Source organism: Girardinichthys multiradiatus, chromosome 1, assembly GCF_021462225.1.
Source record: "Girardinichthys multiradiatus isolate DD_20200921_A chromosome 1, DD_fGirMul_XY1, whole genome shotgun sequence".
Taxonomy (NCBI): domain Eukaryota; kingdom Metazoa; phylum Chordata; class Actinopteri; order Cyprinodontiformes; family Goodeidae; genus Girardinichthys; species Girardinichthys multiradiatus.
In genome coordinates this window covers 48593803-48612139 of record NC_061794.1, presented here as the reverse complement: position 1 = coordinate 48612139, position 18337 = coordinate 48593803, and the positions used below count along the sequence as shown (strand labels likewise).

The 18337-nt window shown below is 44.1% G+C and overlaps 1 protein-coding gene across 1 annotated transcript; it reads right to left on the bottom strand.

Moving 5' to 3' along the window:
- Window positions 1–1157: 1157 nt before the first annotated feature.
- Window positions 1158–15537, bottom strand: mecp2 (methyl CpG binding protein 2). The gene is made up of 6 exons (XM_047363142.1): window positions 14048–15537; window positions 9425–9590; window positions 9107–9315; window positions 8816–9009; window positions 8581–8708; window positions 1158–6747 (listed from the first exon to the last, which is right to left on the bottom strand). Exons 1-6 carry the CDS (start codon window positions 14077–14079, stop codon window positions 4447–4449), a joined length of 3030 nt encoding a protein of 1009 aa, XP_047219098.1. The 5' UTR covers window positions 14080–15537; the 3' UTR covers window positions 1158–4446.
- Window positions 15538–18337: the final 2800 nt, after the last annotated feature.

Below are 18337 nucleotides of genomic sequence, written 5' to 3'. Positions count from 1 at the left end.
GAGTGATGGGGTGCTGCGCCAGATGACCTGGTCTCCACAGTCACCGGACCTGAACCCAATCGAGATGGTTTGGGTTGAGCTGGACCACAGAGTGAAGGCAAAATGTCCAACAAGTGCTAAGCATCTCTGGAAACTCCTTCAAGACTGTTGGAAAACCATTTCAGGTGACGACCTCTTGAAGTTCATCAACAGAATACCAAGAGTGTGTGGAGCAGTAATCAAAGCTAAAGGTGGCTACTTTGAAGAACCTAGAATATAAGACATATTTTCAGTTGTTTCACACTTTTTTGTTCAGTATATAATTCCACATGAGTTAATTCATAGTTTTGATGCCTTCAATGTGAAGCTACAATATTCATAGTCATGAAAATAAAAGACAACTCTTTGAATGAGGTGTGTCCAAACTTTTGGTCTGTACTGTATGCTTGACTGAATCTGTGTAGGGGGTTGAACTGATCTGATTATATATATATATTTATTAAATCTATTCGCCTTGTAAAAGGAGTCAAGATGAGATTTGTCATGAATTGGTGCTACTGAAATAAAATTAACTAAATCCCGATGGTTCTGATCTGTTTTTCATGAAGGTTTCTCGGTGAGATCACCTGTATAGCAGCAATGTTTAGATGTTCGATGCTTCCTTTATTATTGTCGTTCAAGAAGCTGGCAAGCACAATTTCTACGAGCAGAATACTGCAGAAGGATCCCAGTAATAAGTGAGGCATGACCCGGCTAATAAAACCATAATAATCTTAACTGAGTGTCATGTGAAGAAACCTGAGGTCACGAACACCAGCAAGTTAAAAAACAGCTTCAGATTTATGAGTTTTTGTCAGATTTTATTTAAATGACTAATCCTGATAACTTAATCCTGCTTTTATCTTATTGTACAAATGTGACCAATATTTCAAGCCTGAAAGATGTTTGTGATAAAAGATGGAGTTGCATGGAGATCAATCTGTAGAACTAATCAGTTTGTTCTGGACCAGATTGTACCTAAGGTTCTGCGTAAATTCTTAGAACCCCTCAATCTGAATATGTCGAACGTTACCGAACCACATGGTTGGTTTGTTGCAGATGTAAAAGGTGGAACTCTGTAGCAGCTGCAGGAAGGTCTGTGTGAGGAAGAGGAGTCAAACACTGAGACCACAGACATGTCAGGGACAACAAATGGTTTTAGTTAGAAAGAAAAATAAGAAAACAGGTAAAAACTAGTTTTTCTACAGCGACAGTGTGTTCTGGAGTTTCACTGAATCCCAACCAGAGTAAAAGCAGAATATTCATCCTCAATATTAGCAACTATGAAGTCACCACACACATTACTACTAAGGTCTAGAAACACAACATGGCTCGGCTGACATGGTGGCTTCTGGCAAGACGCACAATATATTTATTATTATTATTAATATAGGCACTAAACTCTGGAACATGCAATACGGTGGCTGGTTACTGTAGATTGTGCCGGGTCGAGTTCGGTGGAGTGGGTCCAATCACAGAGGAACGTTTCTGCAGTGGCGTGCAGCGAATGGGTTCTCTCCTCTGAGCAGGTGGCGGCACGTACGTAGAGGCCTTATTACCATAAAGTGAGAACGCCACTCACAGCAAACCAGGTTTAAAGTATCCAGAATCAAGACAGACTGGGAAGTTCAGGTGGGAGAGTCAGAGTGCTAACAGGAAGTTTCAGGTGTCATAATACATCTGTTTATTTTCTGAAAGTCTGTGATTCATTTAAACCTTGATACACTTCCACAGTCCCACTGAGTCTGAGGACTCCACGGATGTTTTAGAGTGTAACCATTCAGAAACACTCCGGGTTCTCCATGATACGTGGTCTGAATGCAGTTTCTGTTCTACGTTTTATGGAAAGTATGAGCTGTCCAAGGGATTAAACTGTGACATGTCTAAGACAGAATACCAGGAATATTTAGGACTCGCAATCAGGCAGAGCTCCAGCCTGAATGTTCAGGAGAGTCTAAGTTCTGCATCCCTATCAGAGCAGTTCTCCAGGCGGGAATGTTGTGGAGTCGAGTGGCTCTGGTTCATGCAATCGAACTGACAGTGGCTTAGTCCTGTCCCTGGTTTAGACGGTGGCTAAGGTCGACAAAAAGACCCTGCTACCTGGAAACGTTTCTGGTAGTCCTCATCGGAGACCCCAGGCACACTCGGGGTATCCGATGAGATAATATTCACAATCTTTTCCCTCATTTGCTATATTCTCACATTCCATAACTCCAGACTATGGTTCAGGATTTTGTGTATTCCTTACAGTCAGTATCTCATATGCAGTATGCATTCTGAGCGTGCTCAGTTTAGAAACAATGTCAGGATTTCTGACAGACTCTCTTCGCAGTGATTCGTGTCCTCTGGAGTCTTGAAAACCAAACCCTGTTGGTCATGTGTGTGTTGATTTTAAAACTCCACAAATATGTGAACGTGCAACACTGTGTACTAAACGACGGAAGATTTAAAAGACGCTTACTGAATAATGTCTTTCTGCAGCAGAATCTTCACAAACATCAAAGATATCAGTCCAGCGATTAATGGACAGACAGCATTGCAATTATAAGATTCTGACTCTGAAAAGACATAGATGCAGGCTTCAGGCTGCTTGGGCTTCCTGAAGCGTTCTGACACTTTGTGTTATAGGTCGTCCTTGGTGGTAAGAATTGGCTGTTGGTCAGATTGTCACAATGAATGTCCACAGAGCAAAGATTAGACATTACTGGAATATATTTCTTTCTAATTCTGTCCAAGCTTGGTCTACAACACCTGAGACATTGCACCGTGTGAACTCAGCTTTAAAGGTGAAGAGAAATCTCAGTGTATGGACCCTCTCCGTCATCAACTTCAAAAATAAATCTGTTTCAAAATCAAACAAGCACTGGTACCCGTCCTGCCAGGGAGACTGGGATGAAGAGGAGCAATGGGAAAATTAGCTTGTAGGACATGGTGGACTGTTTCCAGGTCCATTCCATAATGTTTTGTTTTTTTGCTTTGTATGTTGTGGATCAATACCATCACTTTAAGTTCTACTAAACTCCAGAACTATTAAAACCATTGGAGATGTCATGAATGCAGCTCAGAGAAGATCCTGACACCTCCAAATTGTGACTCTCAGATCTGAACTGCAAATCTCACACTTCAGTTCTCTCTGTATCTGCACATCTGAGCCCACCTGAACCATTTTTCCTGGTTATGAACCTGGTTATGAACATGAACCTGGACAAAGAACCTAAGCCAGGTTGGCCTCTGCGTATGCGGGCTCTGGTTGAAGGCCTGCAGGGTCTCTGAGCGACATGCAGGGAGTTGATTGTACAAAGTTGAGATGTGCAAACTGTTCCAGACGTCTGACATAAAGACACAAAAAGAATGGGTCCTTTCCCACACATTCATTATTAAAATAACTCAAATAAAGCTACTGTAGGCGTGGGTTTGGTTTGATATCAAAAGTGCTTACGTTAGAAACAAAACATGAGAGAAACAAACAAGTTTATGAAGACCAGTTTAGGAAATTTCCTGGAAGAACTGGCTGAACTGGAAATGTTGAAACACCAATGAGCAGCTTTTCTAATGAACCGGATTCATTAGTTCCTAAATCAGCTGAGAGGAACCATGAACTCCTCAAGCTTTTCAGATCCTTCTGAACCAGTCTTTGCAGAGTTAGGGTTCCAGCTAGTTCCAGATTCACGGCGTGTCTGAGAAAATCTGGAAGAGGACTTTACTACATTTGATCTCAGGCAAAATGGCGAGAGGCAAGAATAAGTGCAAAAACTCAGAACACTAACGAAAGCATCAGCTTACTTTGGGTTTCCTGGAAAACATTGAAAAAAATGAATGATGAGATTTCTAAGAAACCAATTTAAGGTGCAAACCGCCACCCAGCATCACCCCATAGACTTTCAGTCGAGGACTGGTTTGACGAAGGGACTGCCAGTCAACGTGGGCCATGTTAGAGTCAGGGCCGTTGTTAATATAACTTTTTAAAGCTGTATAACAAAGACAAAACAATCAACTACTAAATAAAAAGGTTATATTCCGGAAGCAACATCTTATCAAGAGTAATGTGTTGTTAAGCGTCGGTTTTTAGTTCCAAACTACTCCCCACCTCCCTACGGAGACTAGTAGGATGCAACAGCTGCCTTTAGATTATATACACACACACTTTTTGTTGTTTTTTTCCTTTTCGTTTGTTTTTTTCTAGAAAAAGACACTACTCTTTGCCCTCTCAAGCAGTTCTTCAGGGCCAAGCCAGCTGCACAGTCTACAACTTTACAACATCTCCAGACAGAACCCAACAGTAGAAGCTGTGACAGTCCTTCCAGCTTCTGTCTGAAAACCGAGTAAAATCCATACACCTCTGTGTTACAGCCCGGCCATGGCCCTCCATATGGTGTTGACACAGTCCATCAAGTTGCCATTCAACTTGCCTTCCACCTGACCAACCAATCAGCTGACTCTTTCACTGACGGCAGTTCGTGACTCTACGGTTTCATCACAGCTGGGACAGGGAACGGTAGATTGTGGGACAATGTCTCTCAGCTCCTTAGTGTCACCTGCTGCCTCTGGCTCCACCCTCAGTCGAGCCCTACCATCTGCTCCAGGCACAAGGCTGGACCCTGCTACTCCAGGAGGTCCAGGTGGCAAGGAGCTGGAAGGCCTTGATGTGCTGTTTGACCCTCTTTCGCCTCCTAAGACTTCTCTGCTGCCTGATGTTGGGACTAGCTCCCCTCTCCTCTCCATTGTGATGCCCTCCATGCTGGCCTCTCTTCTTGGAAACTGGCTTTCTTGAATAGGCCGTGTGGTGCTCAGGTCCTGGGGCTGTTCACTCTGATTCTGGGGACCAGGGACAAGGTTGGGCTGGGTTTGACTGGATGATGACGAACGGTGAGAAAAGAGGTTCTGCGCATGTAGCCTTGTGTGCTGAGAAGGGGACTGGGGATACAACTGGGTTTGAAAGCTTTGTGGTTGTGTTTGGGACTGGGAAACGGGTGGCCTAGATTGGGTGTGGGATTGACTGGGTAGGGCTCTATACTGAGTTGGGAGATGATGTTGTGAGGTGTGTCTCATATGTGTTTGAGGCAGCACCTGATGGCCAGATTGCAATTGAGGATGAGGTTGAGCTGGAGCCCTGGTCTGTGGTTGACTCTGATTTTGTGTTGGGATCCTTGTCTGGGGCTGAGCCTGAAGTGGGGCTGCAGTTCTGGTCTGTTGTTGACTCTGAAGTTGGGTTGGAACCCTAGTCTGTGGAGGACTCTGAACTTGTGTTGGAGTCCTTGCCTGGGGTTGAGTCTGAAATTGGGTTGGGCTCCTGGTCTGGGGTTGACTTTGAATCTGTGTTGGTATTCTCCCTTGGGATTGAGACTGTGCTTGCCTCTGGATTCTTGATTGTGACTGAGACTGAATTTGTGTTGGGATCCTTGTTTGGGGTTGTGACTGAGGTTGTGTTGGAATTCTTGGCTGGGATCGGAGTTGGGGCTGAACTGATGTCTGAGTGTGGGATTGCTTAAACTGGGTTTGGATATGAGAAGAATGTCTAGGCTGGATTTGAGGCTGGAGTGCGGTGGGGGACTGGGCCTGTGATTGTGGATGTCTGGTTTGAGATGGATGAGAATGCAGAACAGGTAGAGACTGAGGTGAAGCATGCAAAGTCTGATGCTGGCTTCGGTGCTGCGGTGTGGAGAGTGTAGGATGTGACTGGGCTGTCTGGTTGGTGGACAATGACTGACTGAGGGTTTGGACAGGGGGTTGCTGTGGCCGTGGTTCAGGCAGTAAGTGTCTGGCGGGGGAAGACTGGGGTACTTGCACACTATGGGCTTGGGATGGACTGGGTAACAGGGTATGAGGACAGGAATGGGGCTGGTGGTGTGGCTGAGGGACAGGTTGCAGAGATTCAGGAGTGGGCTGAGGCACAGACTTTTGGTGTGGTTTGGGAGGCGCCTTTTGTTCAGGGATTAGATGAGGCACAGTCTGGGGTTCAATTTCAGGCCTGGGTTGACTGGAAGGTGGTTCAGAAACTGCAAGAGGAGGAGGCGGGTGATCTAATGGTGAACCAGATGGCTGTTGGTGGCGATGATGATGGTGGTGATGGTGATGATGGTGTTTATGAGGTTGTCGTTCCTTCCTTTTGTGGCTTTTTGAAACTATGATGCTACTGCTGCTGCTACTCCTTCCACCCCCACCCTCATCTTCACCAACATCCTTGCCTTTGCTTCCTCCATCTCCAGTTTCTTTTCTTTCCTTGTGCTTCTGGCCCTTATGTGTCTTTTGTCCATGGGATTGGCTTTCATCTGAAGCAGAAGGTTGCTTCTCTGATTGGCTTCCTACAGAGGATGTGGGCTTTAGGTCTGAGCTTGGACCTCCCCCCTCTGCAGCACTGGTGCTTCCAGTCTCAGCAGTTGTAACCAAAGGAGCCTGAACACTCTCCATCTCTTCCACAGTTTCTCTTGTTTTGCGTTTTTTGATTGGCAAGGCTGTTTCCTGGACTAAGTGTTTAGTGGAAGACTCTTTAGCAGCTTTCCGTTTGGCTTCAGCAGCCAAGATGGCAGCTGCAGTGTAGCTTCCAGCTGTTGAGCTAACAGAGACTGTGGATGAGGACATGGCAGCAGCTGTGACTGATGATGCTGCAGAGGTTGATCCTGGTTTTCTTCCTCGTTTTTTGGGAGCAGTATGAGGTGTAGGTGGAAGTTCCTGTTCTGATTTTCTCTTTCTGCCTGGACGCGATTTGGGCAGTGCAGTAGGAGACACCCCCTGCAGGGGGAAGACCATATCAACCAGAGGAAAAGGTTTCAATATTGTTATTGCAGGAACAATCACAGACACAGACATACAGAGCGATATTAATAGCTTAAAGTGCCTGTGACATCACATTTTCATGATAAATCCAATTACATTTATGGAAAGGAAACATTGATGAAATATTTTCAAAAGTAAATTCATGCTGCTGAAACGAACAGTTGAGATATATGATCATAAGTTTCACTAAAAATGCATTTCCAGACGACGTTGTGATTTTGTTGCTCTCTTTAATGACATTAGAGGGGAACCCCTGCAGGTAAACTGACTGCTGCTGCAATGACAGCATCTGATGTTTCTGTAGATATTTTTCAGTCACTATCAGAGAGTCAGGGGAAAGTCAGCTGTCATCAGATGGCAGAGCACCAACGCTGCGGCGTGCGGACGTCAACCAGTCTATTGTTGCTGGACGGCTGGAGTCAATCTGCATGAATCACACCGGACCACCAGGAAACAGAACCAGCACAACATCCGGTTTTTGAAAATAATTCACTAAAGACAGGCTAGATCTCGCTGTATTAATAAATACACACATATATTTATATATAGACATGTATATATTAGCAGTTGTTAACATTAGATCAATTAGATCAGTTATGGGTTAACTAAAATATTATAAACCGAACAATTAAACATTAAATGCATCAATCTAAGCAACAAATGAACTCAGTGAACTCATCCATTGTAGAACAAAACACATAAAAATATCTGGATGCATCAAATGAGAAATTAAGCAGTTTAAACTGGTTTAACTTCCGCAGAATGACTTGTTTTGGACCTGCTAACGTATTTATCACTGGCTTTTATTGAGCGATCTGGTTCTTGGAACTCCTCCTCGCAGCGAACCGGACCAGAACGGACCAGATACAGTGTAAATCCAGTAAATACGGTACTGACTGAACCAAACGGAGGTGAAGCTGAGCAGCATGGAGCAGCAGCAGCGACACAAGAGATGATTCAAGATCTGAAGACACCACCTGGTGTCATTTTTAACTTTATATCAGAATTTTTAGAGAAACATAAATATTTTATATGCGTGTATAATTTATATCATTAATAATAATTTCTTATTTTTAATAATCAACAATAACTACTGATATCTAAATGTATTTTGGCAACCAGGAAGTGTTCTTACCTGCTGAGCCTGGATCCGTTTAGCAACAGCAGCAACAACCTTTTCTTTGGAGATCTTTCCCCATCAGAAACGAGGCTTTAGACTCTGCTTCAACTTTCTGCTTCATCTGCAGATATCTGACCTCTGACATCATTTCTCTGGTAAATTCAGAGGTTTCTTGTTAGAAGCACTTTGCTGAGAAGTCCTCTGATCACACCTGGCTGTGCTTGGTGGAACCAGCCCATCTGTTCCTCAGTTTTCCAGCTCTGATCCAGGCAGCTCTGATCCTCTTTGCTTCAGTAAAGTAGTGCAGACTAACGGCTGCTGTCATAGTGTTGCTACCATCTCCATCAATGCAACGTTTCACCGTATTAACGCAATGTAGCTTCTACCTGAACCGTTTATCATTGACACTCGCACCATGAATGACCCGAGACTTCCCCTCTGATGTCATTATGGGGCAACTTTGGACTTGCAAAATTTATCGTCAAAATATGCGTATTTTGTGTCACAATTGTCTTTAATCAGGTGTTTAATCCTAATATGTCAATTACTGCCCAATCCCTTCGATATTAAGATTCTTTCAAATCCTGCATTTGTGGGAAAAGCGTTTCACAGACACTTTAACCTTTAATGTGGACTCCAAATATGTTCAGGTGATGGACCGGTCATACCTTTAATGCAGTTCCAGGAGAGGACTCGGCCTTGCCAAAAGGCATTTTAACCAGGAGTTTCCCTGGAGTTTTCTCCACCACTCGCTTCATAGCCACTCCCTCAGTGGCCTGACGCATTTTTCCACTCCCTAGACAAACACAAGAGATAATGACAGAACAACTGCAGAACCACTTATGAAAAGCCGACCTCGGTTTAATGGCTCCAGAATAACTTTCACCATCCCCGTCTCTGTACCTTTAGGCCGCCCTCGTCCTCGTCCCGATGGTTTCACCACTTTCGGTTTTTTGGGAGGACGCTTTTCACGACGGGATGGGCTTCCACGCCCAGTAACAGTAAAATCAAAATCATTGGGATCAGTCTTTGTGTCGCCAATCTTCTCAAAATAGGCGATGAGTTCCACCTTTGAACGAAAGGCCTTTCCCTCTGAGCTTTACAGAACAAAAACAACAAAATATGGACTGCATTCATATGTGATTTTACTCTTGTGCTTGATAGGGAACCATCATCATGTTGATCATGACTTACTTGATCAGGTAGACATCAAACTTCCCTGCAGAGCGTCCAGATTTCCTCTGTTTCAGTTTGCGGGTCCAGCCTTCGGGCAGGGAGGGGTCATCATACAATGGCCCCCGGTCTCGAATGATGGAGCGCCGTTGCCTGGAAGATCCTGCAGATTCACTGCCAGCCACAGACTCTGACCCTTGCTCTGAGGGTCCTGCCACTGGCTCTAACGCCTACAGGGAGGAAGGATGAATACAAACTTATGAACATCATTCTGGTTGTTACCTTTTCCTCTCCAGCTCTCCACGTGTTCTGTACCTGGCTGTGTGACTCCACCCTCACCTGTGGCTGTTTACTGGCTGCTGGAGGTGTGGTTGAGACCACCGTCTCGGCCCCCTGGTCACCATGGCGACGCTCCCTGCGAGGCTTCTTTGTCTTACTGTGTGACCTGTCTCTTTGTCTGGTTGAGGGTTGGGGGTCTCCCTCTTCCCTTTCTTGTCCCTCCTCCCTGGAAGAAATATGGCCAGGCAATCTAACCATCAGATCCCATCATATTTTGCTTCCAGCCAACAAACAATTCTTGATTCTACAGATAGTGCTGAAAAAAAGTAATTCTCCCTTACTGATTTCTTTGGTTTTCAGTCCTTTGTCACATTGAAATGTTTCACATCCTTTAACAAACTTGATTAAATACAAACAGCAGTTTTCACAAAATGATTTCACATATTAAGGAAAGAGAATCTACCCAAACCAATCTGGCCCTGTGTGAAAAAGTAATTACCTCCTAAAACTAATAACTGGTTGTTCCACCTTTGGTAGCAACAGCTGCCATCAAGTGTTTGGGATGACTGGTAATGAGTCTTAAACATCACTGTAGAAGAATTTAGACCCACTCTGCTTTGCAGAATTGATTTAATTTGGACACATTGGAGGGTTTTAAACCATGAACGGCTGCTTAAGGTCATGCCTCAGACTCTCCATTCGATTTAGGTTTGTGCCTTGACTAATTAATGCTAAAACTTCATTTTGAGTCTTGTAAACTGGAAGAAACATTAAGGCGTTTTTTTTTTTCTGAACCTGAAGAACAAACACTGACCAAAATCCTGCCCGCAGGTTCCCACTGTTACTTCTGGCTCATCCCATTCTGCAGAGAATGATGGGAATGTTGGGAAAACAATTTCTCTGTGAAAGGAGGTGAAGCTCAACATCAATCAGAAAAATACCGAAGCTTCAATCATCTGGGTTTGGTCCTCAGAGGGTTTAATGACCACCTGAACTGAAACATTTACCTGGCAGTGTTAGTGGTGTTACCTACCTGCTCCATACTATATTTAAGGATTTTTAAGTTTTCCTCCTTAGAACAGGTTTAAAAAAATAAGAGACACAAATCAAAAATCAGAAATAGATGTTTTAAATAAAAAAATAAATGCATCTAAATTTTTTAAAGGCTTTAATTTATTATTCATTTAGGTTAATAAGTGGGAAATCTAATGAAAACTTGAATCGAGTATAAGGTCAAATCATACTTCATTTATTTGCGGTAATACAGTACATCATGAAATAATTGAAACTGCTTTGGCGTCTCTGTAACTCAAGCCTAACATCTGATTGGTTAACTTGCACAGCTGCAGACCAATCTGCTTTTCTATAAACGCTTTATCCCGTAGGCTGAGAGATCAAATAAATGTGTGATGTGTGGCAACATATGACCATGAAATGAAACAATAATGAAAAATAAATGAAAAAAAATGTTTTCCATGTTTCTTCACACAACCAGTTGCCTCCAGTCCTTGACTCCAATGACCATGGTGCTCTGAGATTTATCACTGGTTGTAACTGCCTCACCACCACTGGGAACGGTGGCTGGCATGACTTCCTTGAATGTACGGATATCTACACACAGAAGGTCCAGCAGAGACTGTATTTCCTGAGGCAACTCAAGAAGTTCAACCTTCCACAGGAGCTGCTGGTCATCTTCTCCACTGCCATCATTCAGTCTGTCCTGTCTTCATCCATCTCAGTGTGGTTTGGATCATCTACCAAACAGGACAGGTCCAGACTGCAACGAATAATCAGGACTGCAGAGAGAATAATCAGAGCTGACCTTCCCTCCATCCAGGACTTATACAGGTCAAGGGTCAGGAAGAGGGCAGCTAACATCCATGCAGACCCCACACACCCTGCACATAAACTGTTTAGGCTTTGACCTTTAGGTGGCGCTACAGAGCACTGTTCACTAAAACCAGCCTCCACAGAGAGTTTCTTCCCCCAGGCTGTTTCTTTAGTGAACATAATGAATAGTCAGAATACCCAAATCCAGTGGCTGTATTTTAGATCTTCAATTGTTTTTAAATGTTATATTGTTAGTGTAACAATACCTCCTGCACCTTTTTATTTTAATGTTTGTTTGGTATCGTTGTATATCTGTCCTGTTCCCCATGATGTGCTGCTGTCTTTCTTGACCAGGTCACTCTTGTGAAAGAGCTCCTGATCTCAACAGGTCTTTTATCTGGTTAAATTAAGGTTTCATAAAAAAAACTATTGGCGATAAAGAGACATGTTTGATGGGTGCAAGTATACATGCCACAGGTATAAATATTTATTTTTGCTACATTGAAATGTATCAAGTACTGGAACATTGTGCCTCCCAGAGTGGCGGTTCAAATCGTTTGAATTTCAGTCTACTGCTGGTATTCAGATTTGAGCATCAAACCTTCCTTTAGCAGCCAGTATCTCTGTTTAATTGACAGGTCACTAACCTTCAGCCGCAGGTACAGATGGGCAAATACGCAACCTAAACCTGTCCGTCCGCTCCGGGTCAGACAGTCGCTCCATCACTTTAGTGTATAGAAACACCTGAGCAACACACCTGGAACCCTTCAGTTCCCTCTCCTGCTCCATTGTCACCTACAGGTTCCAACTGGACCTCTACTACTTGTGTCCTGTGCTCTGATGGAGCTAACAGTTTCTGTCTTTCAGCTAATGGACGCTCTAATTAAAGCAGATTTGTCAGCCAAAATTAGTCTGGTGAACATCATGGCAGCACTGTTTCTGACATTGCTCTAGATTGAGGTTACTACACGGCAGGTCAACACCGCTGGTGTGGTAAAACTGTATTTGAAAGTTTCACCTGTTACCTGCCAGTAGTACCCAGCCCTGCTGCTACCTGAGGTATTCACTGACCGCGTTCCTAACGGACTTACCCGTCAGTGTTACCTGACACTGTGAGACACTACTAGGTTATCATCAGCATAAAGGCTAATGGCTCTGTGACTCATTTGAGCTTCACTGAGTCAACATTATGCTGTTACTATGAAGCATCAGGTCGTACTGTTTAACTGGAATTTCCTGGTTCAAATATGTTGATTCTGTTAGCCGACGGTCATGATAAATGACACATGGATACATGTGTGTGTGTGTGTGTGTGTGCACATAAACGCCCAAAATTAGAAATATCCTGTCCAGGAGTGACGCTGAAAAACTAGTCCATGCATTTGTTACTTCAAGGCTGGATTATTGTAATTCTTTACTATCAGGATGTCCACAAAATGTAGTTAAAAGCCTTCAGCTGCTTCAAAATGCTGCAGCAAGAGTTCTGATGAAAATTAAAAAGAGAGATCATATTTCTCCTATTTTAGCTTCCCTTCATTGGCTCCCTGTTAAATCCAGAATATAATTTAAAATTCTCCTCCTCACATATAAAGCCCTTAATGATCTAGCTCCATCATACATCAGAGATCTGATTGGTCTCTGATGTATGAGGGGTTCTTCTGAGTCGGTGATGAGCTCTTGGAGTAATTTTGGTTCTCCTATGTTCCATGCTTTCTCCATGTGTGGATGATGGTTCTCACTGAGGTTCTCTGGAGTCCCAAAGCCTGAATATGACTTTATAAGCCTTTCCAGACTGATAGATGTTGGTGACTTTGTTTCTCATCTGTTCTGGAATTTCTTCAGATCAGGACATGATGAACTGCTTTTTCAGATTGTTTATCCTACTTTGTGTTGTCAGACAGGTTCTGTTTTGGTTGGTGTGGATGTTTTTTCCCAATAATTGATAAAAAAGCAAAAACTGGATAAATCTGTTAGGGGGGTAAATACTTTTCCACCACTTGGTAAGGGACAGTCCAGCGGCTGATAGAACCTGTTCCTGAATGGTGAATGTTCTTGAGTCCAGATTCACTTGTCTGGACCTAAGGTTCTGCACTGTTTATGTTGTTCTTTGAAAACTTTTTTACTAACTCGCAGAACAAACTGGACCCGACCGCTCTGTTTTATAACCAGGATCTCTTTGTGATTGGACGGTTCTGATCAGATAATTCTGGATCAGATTGGTTCTGTTTGTCTGTGAAGCTCAGAGACCTTGGTTCTGAACCGGTTCTGTCCGAATGGACTGAACTCTTGTTGCTGTTAGTTCTTGGTGGTGCTGAGGCTGCAGGTGAAACTGTTTCTACCAGAACCGGAAGTGAACTGCTCTCACACGCACTGAAACCACAGGGGGGCACGCGCGCTTGCGTACACGGACACTCTTGCTCAGCGGCACTCTGGCAGCAGCGGTACCTCTCGAACTGCTAATGCTGAGCTACCTGGAGGGGGGGGGGGGGGTTAACCCGGGTTACTGAGGAGCGCGTCCACGTGCGCGTCCACACCACCAGCTAGCCCGTTAGCTGTGACGGAGCTGCAGCCCCGCAGCCTCCCCGTGACCCCCCCGCTCTTCTGTTCGGTTTGCGCAGCTCCTCCCCGGGCAGTGCGGAGCCTTGAGCGGCCCTGCGGAGCTCTGGCCGTGGGGTTCTGATGAGCCTCGATCCGGGCTGACTGTGTGACGTTATTCCCGCTAACCCCGCTCTGCGGAGACGGCCCGGGGTGAAAATCTGCGCACTTTGCGTCATAAAGCTGTGCGGAGAAAACAGCGGCGCTTAAGCTGAACATGAAGCCGTGAAAAGGGAGGATGGAAGATAAAACACTTACAGTCTGTCTGCTCCGCGCTCCACGGCGGCCATTTTTATTTAAATAAATAATTTTATATTAAAAAACTCCAAACATCTCCGCTGCCCTCCGTCAGCAGCAAAACACCGCGAGATCTCAGCCCACAGCCGCTCATCCACAATGACAGGGGCGGCGTAATCCCGCGAGAGCTAAACCCAATGACGATCACGCTGAGGCCTTCAGGGACGGCTCAGAAATTCTCCTTCTTTTCTTTTAGTTGCTTTCTTCAGAAGTCTACACAGATTAACCTTTTTCCATCACCCCAACCATCTGCAGATCCTCCATCACTTCATTCATGACCCGTCTCTGGTCTGTCTTCTTCTCCTCCTGTTAAAGACAGCTCCATCTTTAATCCCTCCCGTAGCAGTTTCTCTGCCCCAGATCTTCCTGACTCGCTTCCATTATCTCCAACTGCCGCTGTGTTTTTCTAATCCATCTTGTTTCTTTGGATGGCCTCAGGAACTGAACCTCCTCCGCGTTCAGAACTTCTGTTTTTTTAACCAGTTTTCTTCTCAGTAACCCACAATGATTCTTTCTGTCTTAAGCAGAAACTCATACGAGGACCCTTCAGTAGATGATCAGAAGAGCTGAGAGCTGCTTTTAGTTTCTAACCCTCATTAATCCAGATCTTCCACAGTTCTGACCTTTGGCTTGAAACAGATCCTAAAGTTCTTCTCCTCTGAACAAGTTAGACCCCAGAGCACCAGTTTATGAAGCCTTGAACACCTCAGTTGGACACTTTATCCGGCCTGAGATCCAGACCGGTTAAAGGGGAGCTGAGTTGAAACGGAACAGAGAATCCAATTTCCTGACCCACATCCATCCAACAACTGGGTCCATTAAATCCTGTTCGGTGAGGGGCGGGGCTATCGCAGGACACAGAACCAAACACTCAGTCCAGTCATGAGTGAAGTGGTGACCACTCAAACCATCCAATCAGAGAGGGAGTACAACTGTCCAAAACACCGTTTTCAAAACAGTTTAAAACATTTTGTTGCATGTTGTTCTTTATATTTAACATTTTCTAAATCCAGTATTTGATCTTAATTTGTGTTTGTATGTCGGGATAATAAATAAATACATTGTATTATTATTATTATTATATTATAGTTAAGAGTCAAGCCTGCTGTTGTTTGTTGCAGTACCATGTTAAGACAGCAGATGTCAGTCCTGTGAGTTTTATTTAAAGTCAAACTTTAATAGGCTGCATTGTGGCGCAGCTGGTATCAGTGTTTCCTTCAAGGGTTACCTGCACTGTTTCCTTGCATTGAGAATCCCAGGCTGGGGTCTTTCTGCGTGCAGTTTCAATGTCCTCCTTGTACAAGCCTGGAGCTGCTGACCATCTCTTTGGATGCTCCAACTTTGTCCCACAGGCCAAAAATATGACGGTTAGGTTAATTGCGCTCTCTAAATTGCCCTTAGGATTGAGTGCATGGTTGTGTGTCTCTGTGCTGACCTGTGGTGGACCACACCTATCCATCCAGTGAAACCCACACTCGATTCCCCACCCGGACCTGAATTTTATCAACTAAATAAAGTCTATTAATAAATCACTCCACCGGCTTCCTGTTTGTTGATGGTCTTTAAAGAACTGAACGGCCTTGAACCTGGATACTTTTCAGGGTTGGTGGTCAGCTATGGACCGTTTAGACCTCTTTGTTCATCAATGACCTGTTCATTTGTTCAACAGAACTAAATAGGTGAGACAGCATTTAGTTTCTTCGCAGCTCTGGAACAAACTCCCTGAAGAGCCGTAGAAAGGCTTGGTTCCTTTAAATCAGGACTGAAACATTTGGTGCAGCTTATTGTTGAAGTTCATTTTATGAGTTCAGTTCATCATGTTTTAGGTTTTTATTTGATCATTTTAACATTTCTTTCTTTTATGTGATTCTTTGTATGTCTTTTTGGTGTAGCAGACATTTTTTATTTCAGTTAATGTGTTTTTCCTGTAAAAAGCTGAATTAGCCTGTGTATAAATGATGCAATGCTAACATGATGGAAAAATTAAATCAAATATATCTCCAGGATCAGCTGTATATCAGTCAATGAGAATGACATCAGAACATTCATATATGTTCCACATAGAATCATACCATTGCTGGAGCAATCATGGTCATTAAACCAGGTACTGGTACGTTACTATACCCACTTGCCCATGCAGGGCTGGCGCCTATCTCCAGCGGTCATTGGGAGAGAGGCAGGGTCCACCCTGGACAGGTTTCCAGTCCGTCGCAGCGGCACATGACAAACAGTTCCACACTCACTCAGACCTTAGGGCTATTTAGAGAGACCAATGAACATAACAGTCATGTTTCTGGACGGTGAGATGAAGCTGGGGTACCCAGAGAGAATCCACCCATTCCCGGGAGAACATGCTATCTCCAAGCAGAAATACCCCAGGCTGGGATTCGAACCTACAGGTCCTTCTCAAAATATTAGCATATTGTGATAAAGTTCATTATTTTCCATAATGTCACGATGAAAATGTAACATTCATATATTTTAGATTCATTGCACACTAACTAAAATATTTCAGGTATTTTATTGTCTTAATACGGATGATTTTGGCATACAGCTCATGAAAACCCAAAATTCCTATCTCACAAAATTAGCATATCATTAAAAGGGTCTCTAAACGATCTATGAACCTAATCATCTGAATCAACGAGTTAACTCTAAACACCTGCAAAAGACACAGAAAGACATTTCTGAACAAATAGGCTGTTCCCAGAGTGCTGTATCAAGGCACCTCAGTGGGAAGTCTGTGGGAAGGAAAAAGTGTGGCAGAAAACGCTGCACAACGAGAAGAGGTGACCGGACCCTGAGGAAGATTGTGGAGAAGGGCCGATTCCAGACCTTGGTGGACCTGTGGAAGCAGTGGACTGAGTCTGGAGTAGAAACATCCAGAGCCACCGTGCACAGGCGTGTGCAGGAAATGGGCTACAGGTGCCGCATTCCCCAGGTCAAGCCACTTTTGAACCAGAAACAGCGGCAGAAGCACCTGACCTGGGCTACAGAGAAGCAGCACTGGACTGTTGCTCAGTGGTCCAAAGTACTTTTTTCGGATGAAAGCAAATTCTGCATGTCATTCGGAAATCAAGGTGCCAGAGTCTGGAGGAAGACTGGGGAGAAGGAAATGCCAAAATGCCAGAAGTCCAGTGTCAAGTACCCACAGTCAGTGATGGTCTGGGGTGCCGTGTCAGCTGCTGGTGTTGGTCCACTGTGTTTTATCAAGGGCAGGGTCAATGCAGCTAGCTATCAGGAGATTTTGGAGCACTTCATGCTTCCATCTGCTGAAAAGCTTTATGGAGATGAAGATTTCATTTTTCAGCATGACCTGGCACCTGCTCACAGTGCCAAAACCACTGGTAAATGGTTTACTGACCATGGTATCACTGTGCTCAATTGGCCTGCCAACTCTCCTGACCTGAACCCCATAGAGAATCTGTGGGATATTGTGAAGAGAACGTTGAGAGACTCAAGACCCAACACTCTGGATGAGCTAAAGGCCGCTATCGAAGCATCCTGGGCCTCCATAAGACCTCAGCAGTGCCACAGGCTGATTGCCTCCATGCCACGCCGCATTGAAGCAGTCATTTCTGCAAAAGGATTCCCGACCAAGTATTGAGTGCATAACTGTACATGATTATTTGAAGGTTGACGTTTTTTGTATTAAAAACACTTTTCTTTTATTGGTCGGATGAAATATGCTAATTTTGTGAGATAGGAATTTTGGGTTTTCATGAGCTGTATGCCAAAATCATCCGTATTAAGACAATAAAAGACCTGAAATATTTCAGTTAGTGTGCAATGAATCTAAAATATATGAATGTTACATTTTCATCATGACATTATGGAAAATAATGAACTTTATCACAATATGCTAATATTTTGAGAAGGACCTGTAGGACTTTCTTGCTGCAGTGCAACAGTGCTGCCAACTGTTTCACCAAGCAGCACTTAGAACAGAAACAAATAACTGGGGGGAGTGGTGGCCTAGTGGTTAGAACAGGAGGTTTGTGTTCCAGAGGAGACACAAGGGGCCAGGTTCCCACAGATTACCACTCTGGGTCCCTGAGAAAGACCCTTAGCCCCACAATGCTCCCCGGGCGCCGCACAGTGGCAGCACACTGCTCCCTGTAAGGGATGGGTTAAATGCAGAGGACACATTTTGTTGTAATGTACATGTGCTATGACCAATAAAGATAATTATTATTATAAAGTCATTAGGAACAGACTGGGTTCTCTATGAGGAAAAGCAGGATTTATTTA

Bases quoted from the DNA above. Each gene is read 5' to 3' on its own strand.
- mecp2 (XM_047363142.1), bottom strand. From the start codon at position 14,079: ATGGCCGCCGTGGAGCGCGGAGCAGACAGACT. The intron at 9,591-14,047 runs GTAAGTGTTTTA...TATTTCTTCCAG, and splicing joins GAGCGCGGAGCAGACAGACT to GGAGGAGGGACAAGAAAGGG. The intron at 6,748-8,580 runs GTATGACCGGTC...TTCCCCCTGCAG, and splicing joins CTCCTGGAACTGCATTAAAG to GGGGTGTCTCCTACTGCACT.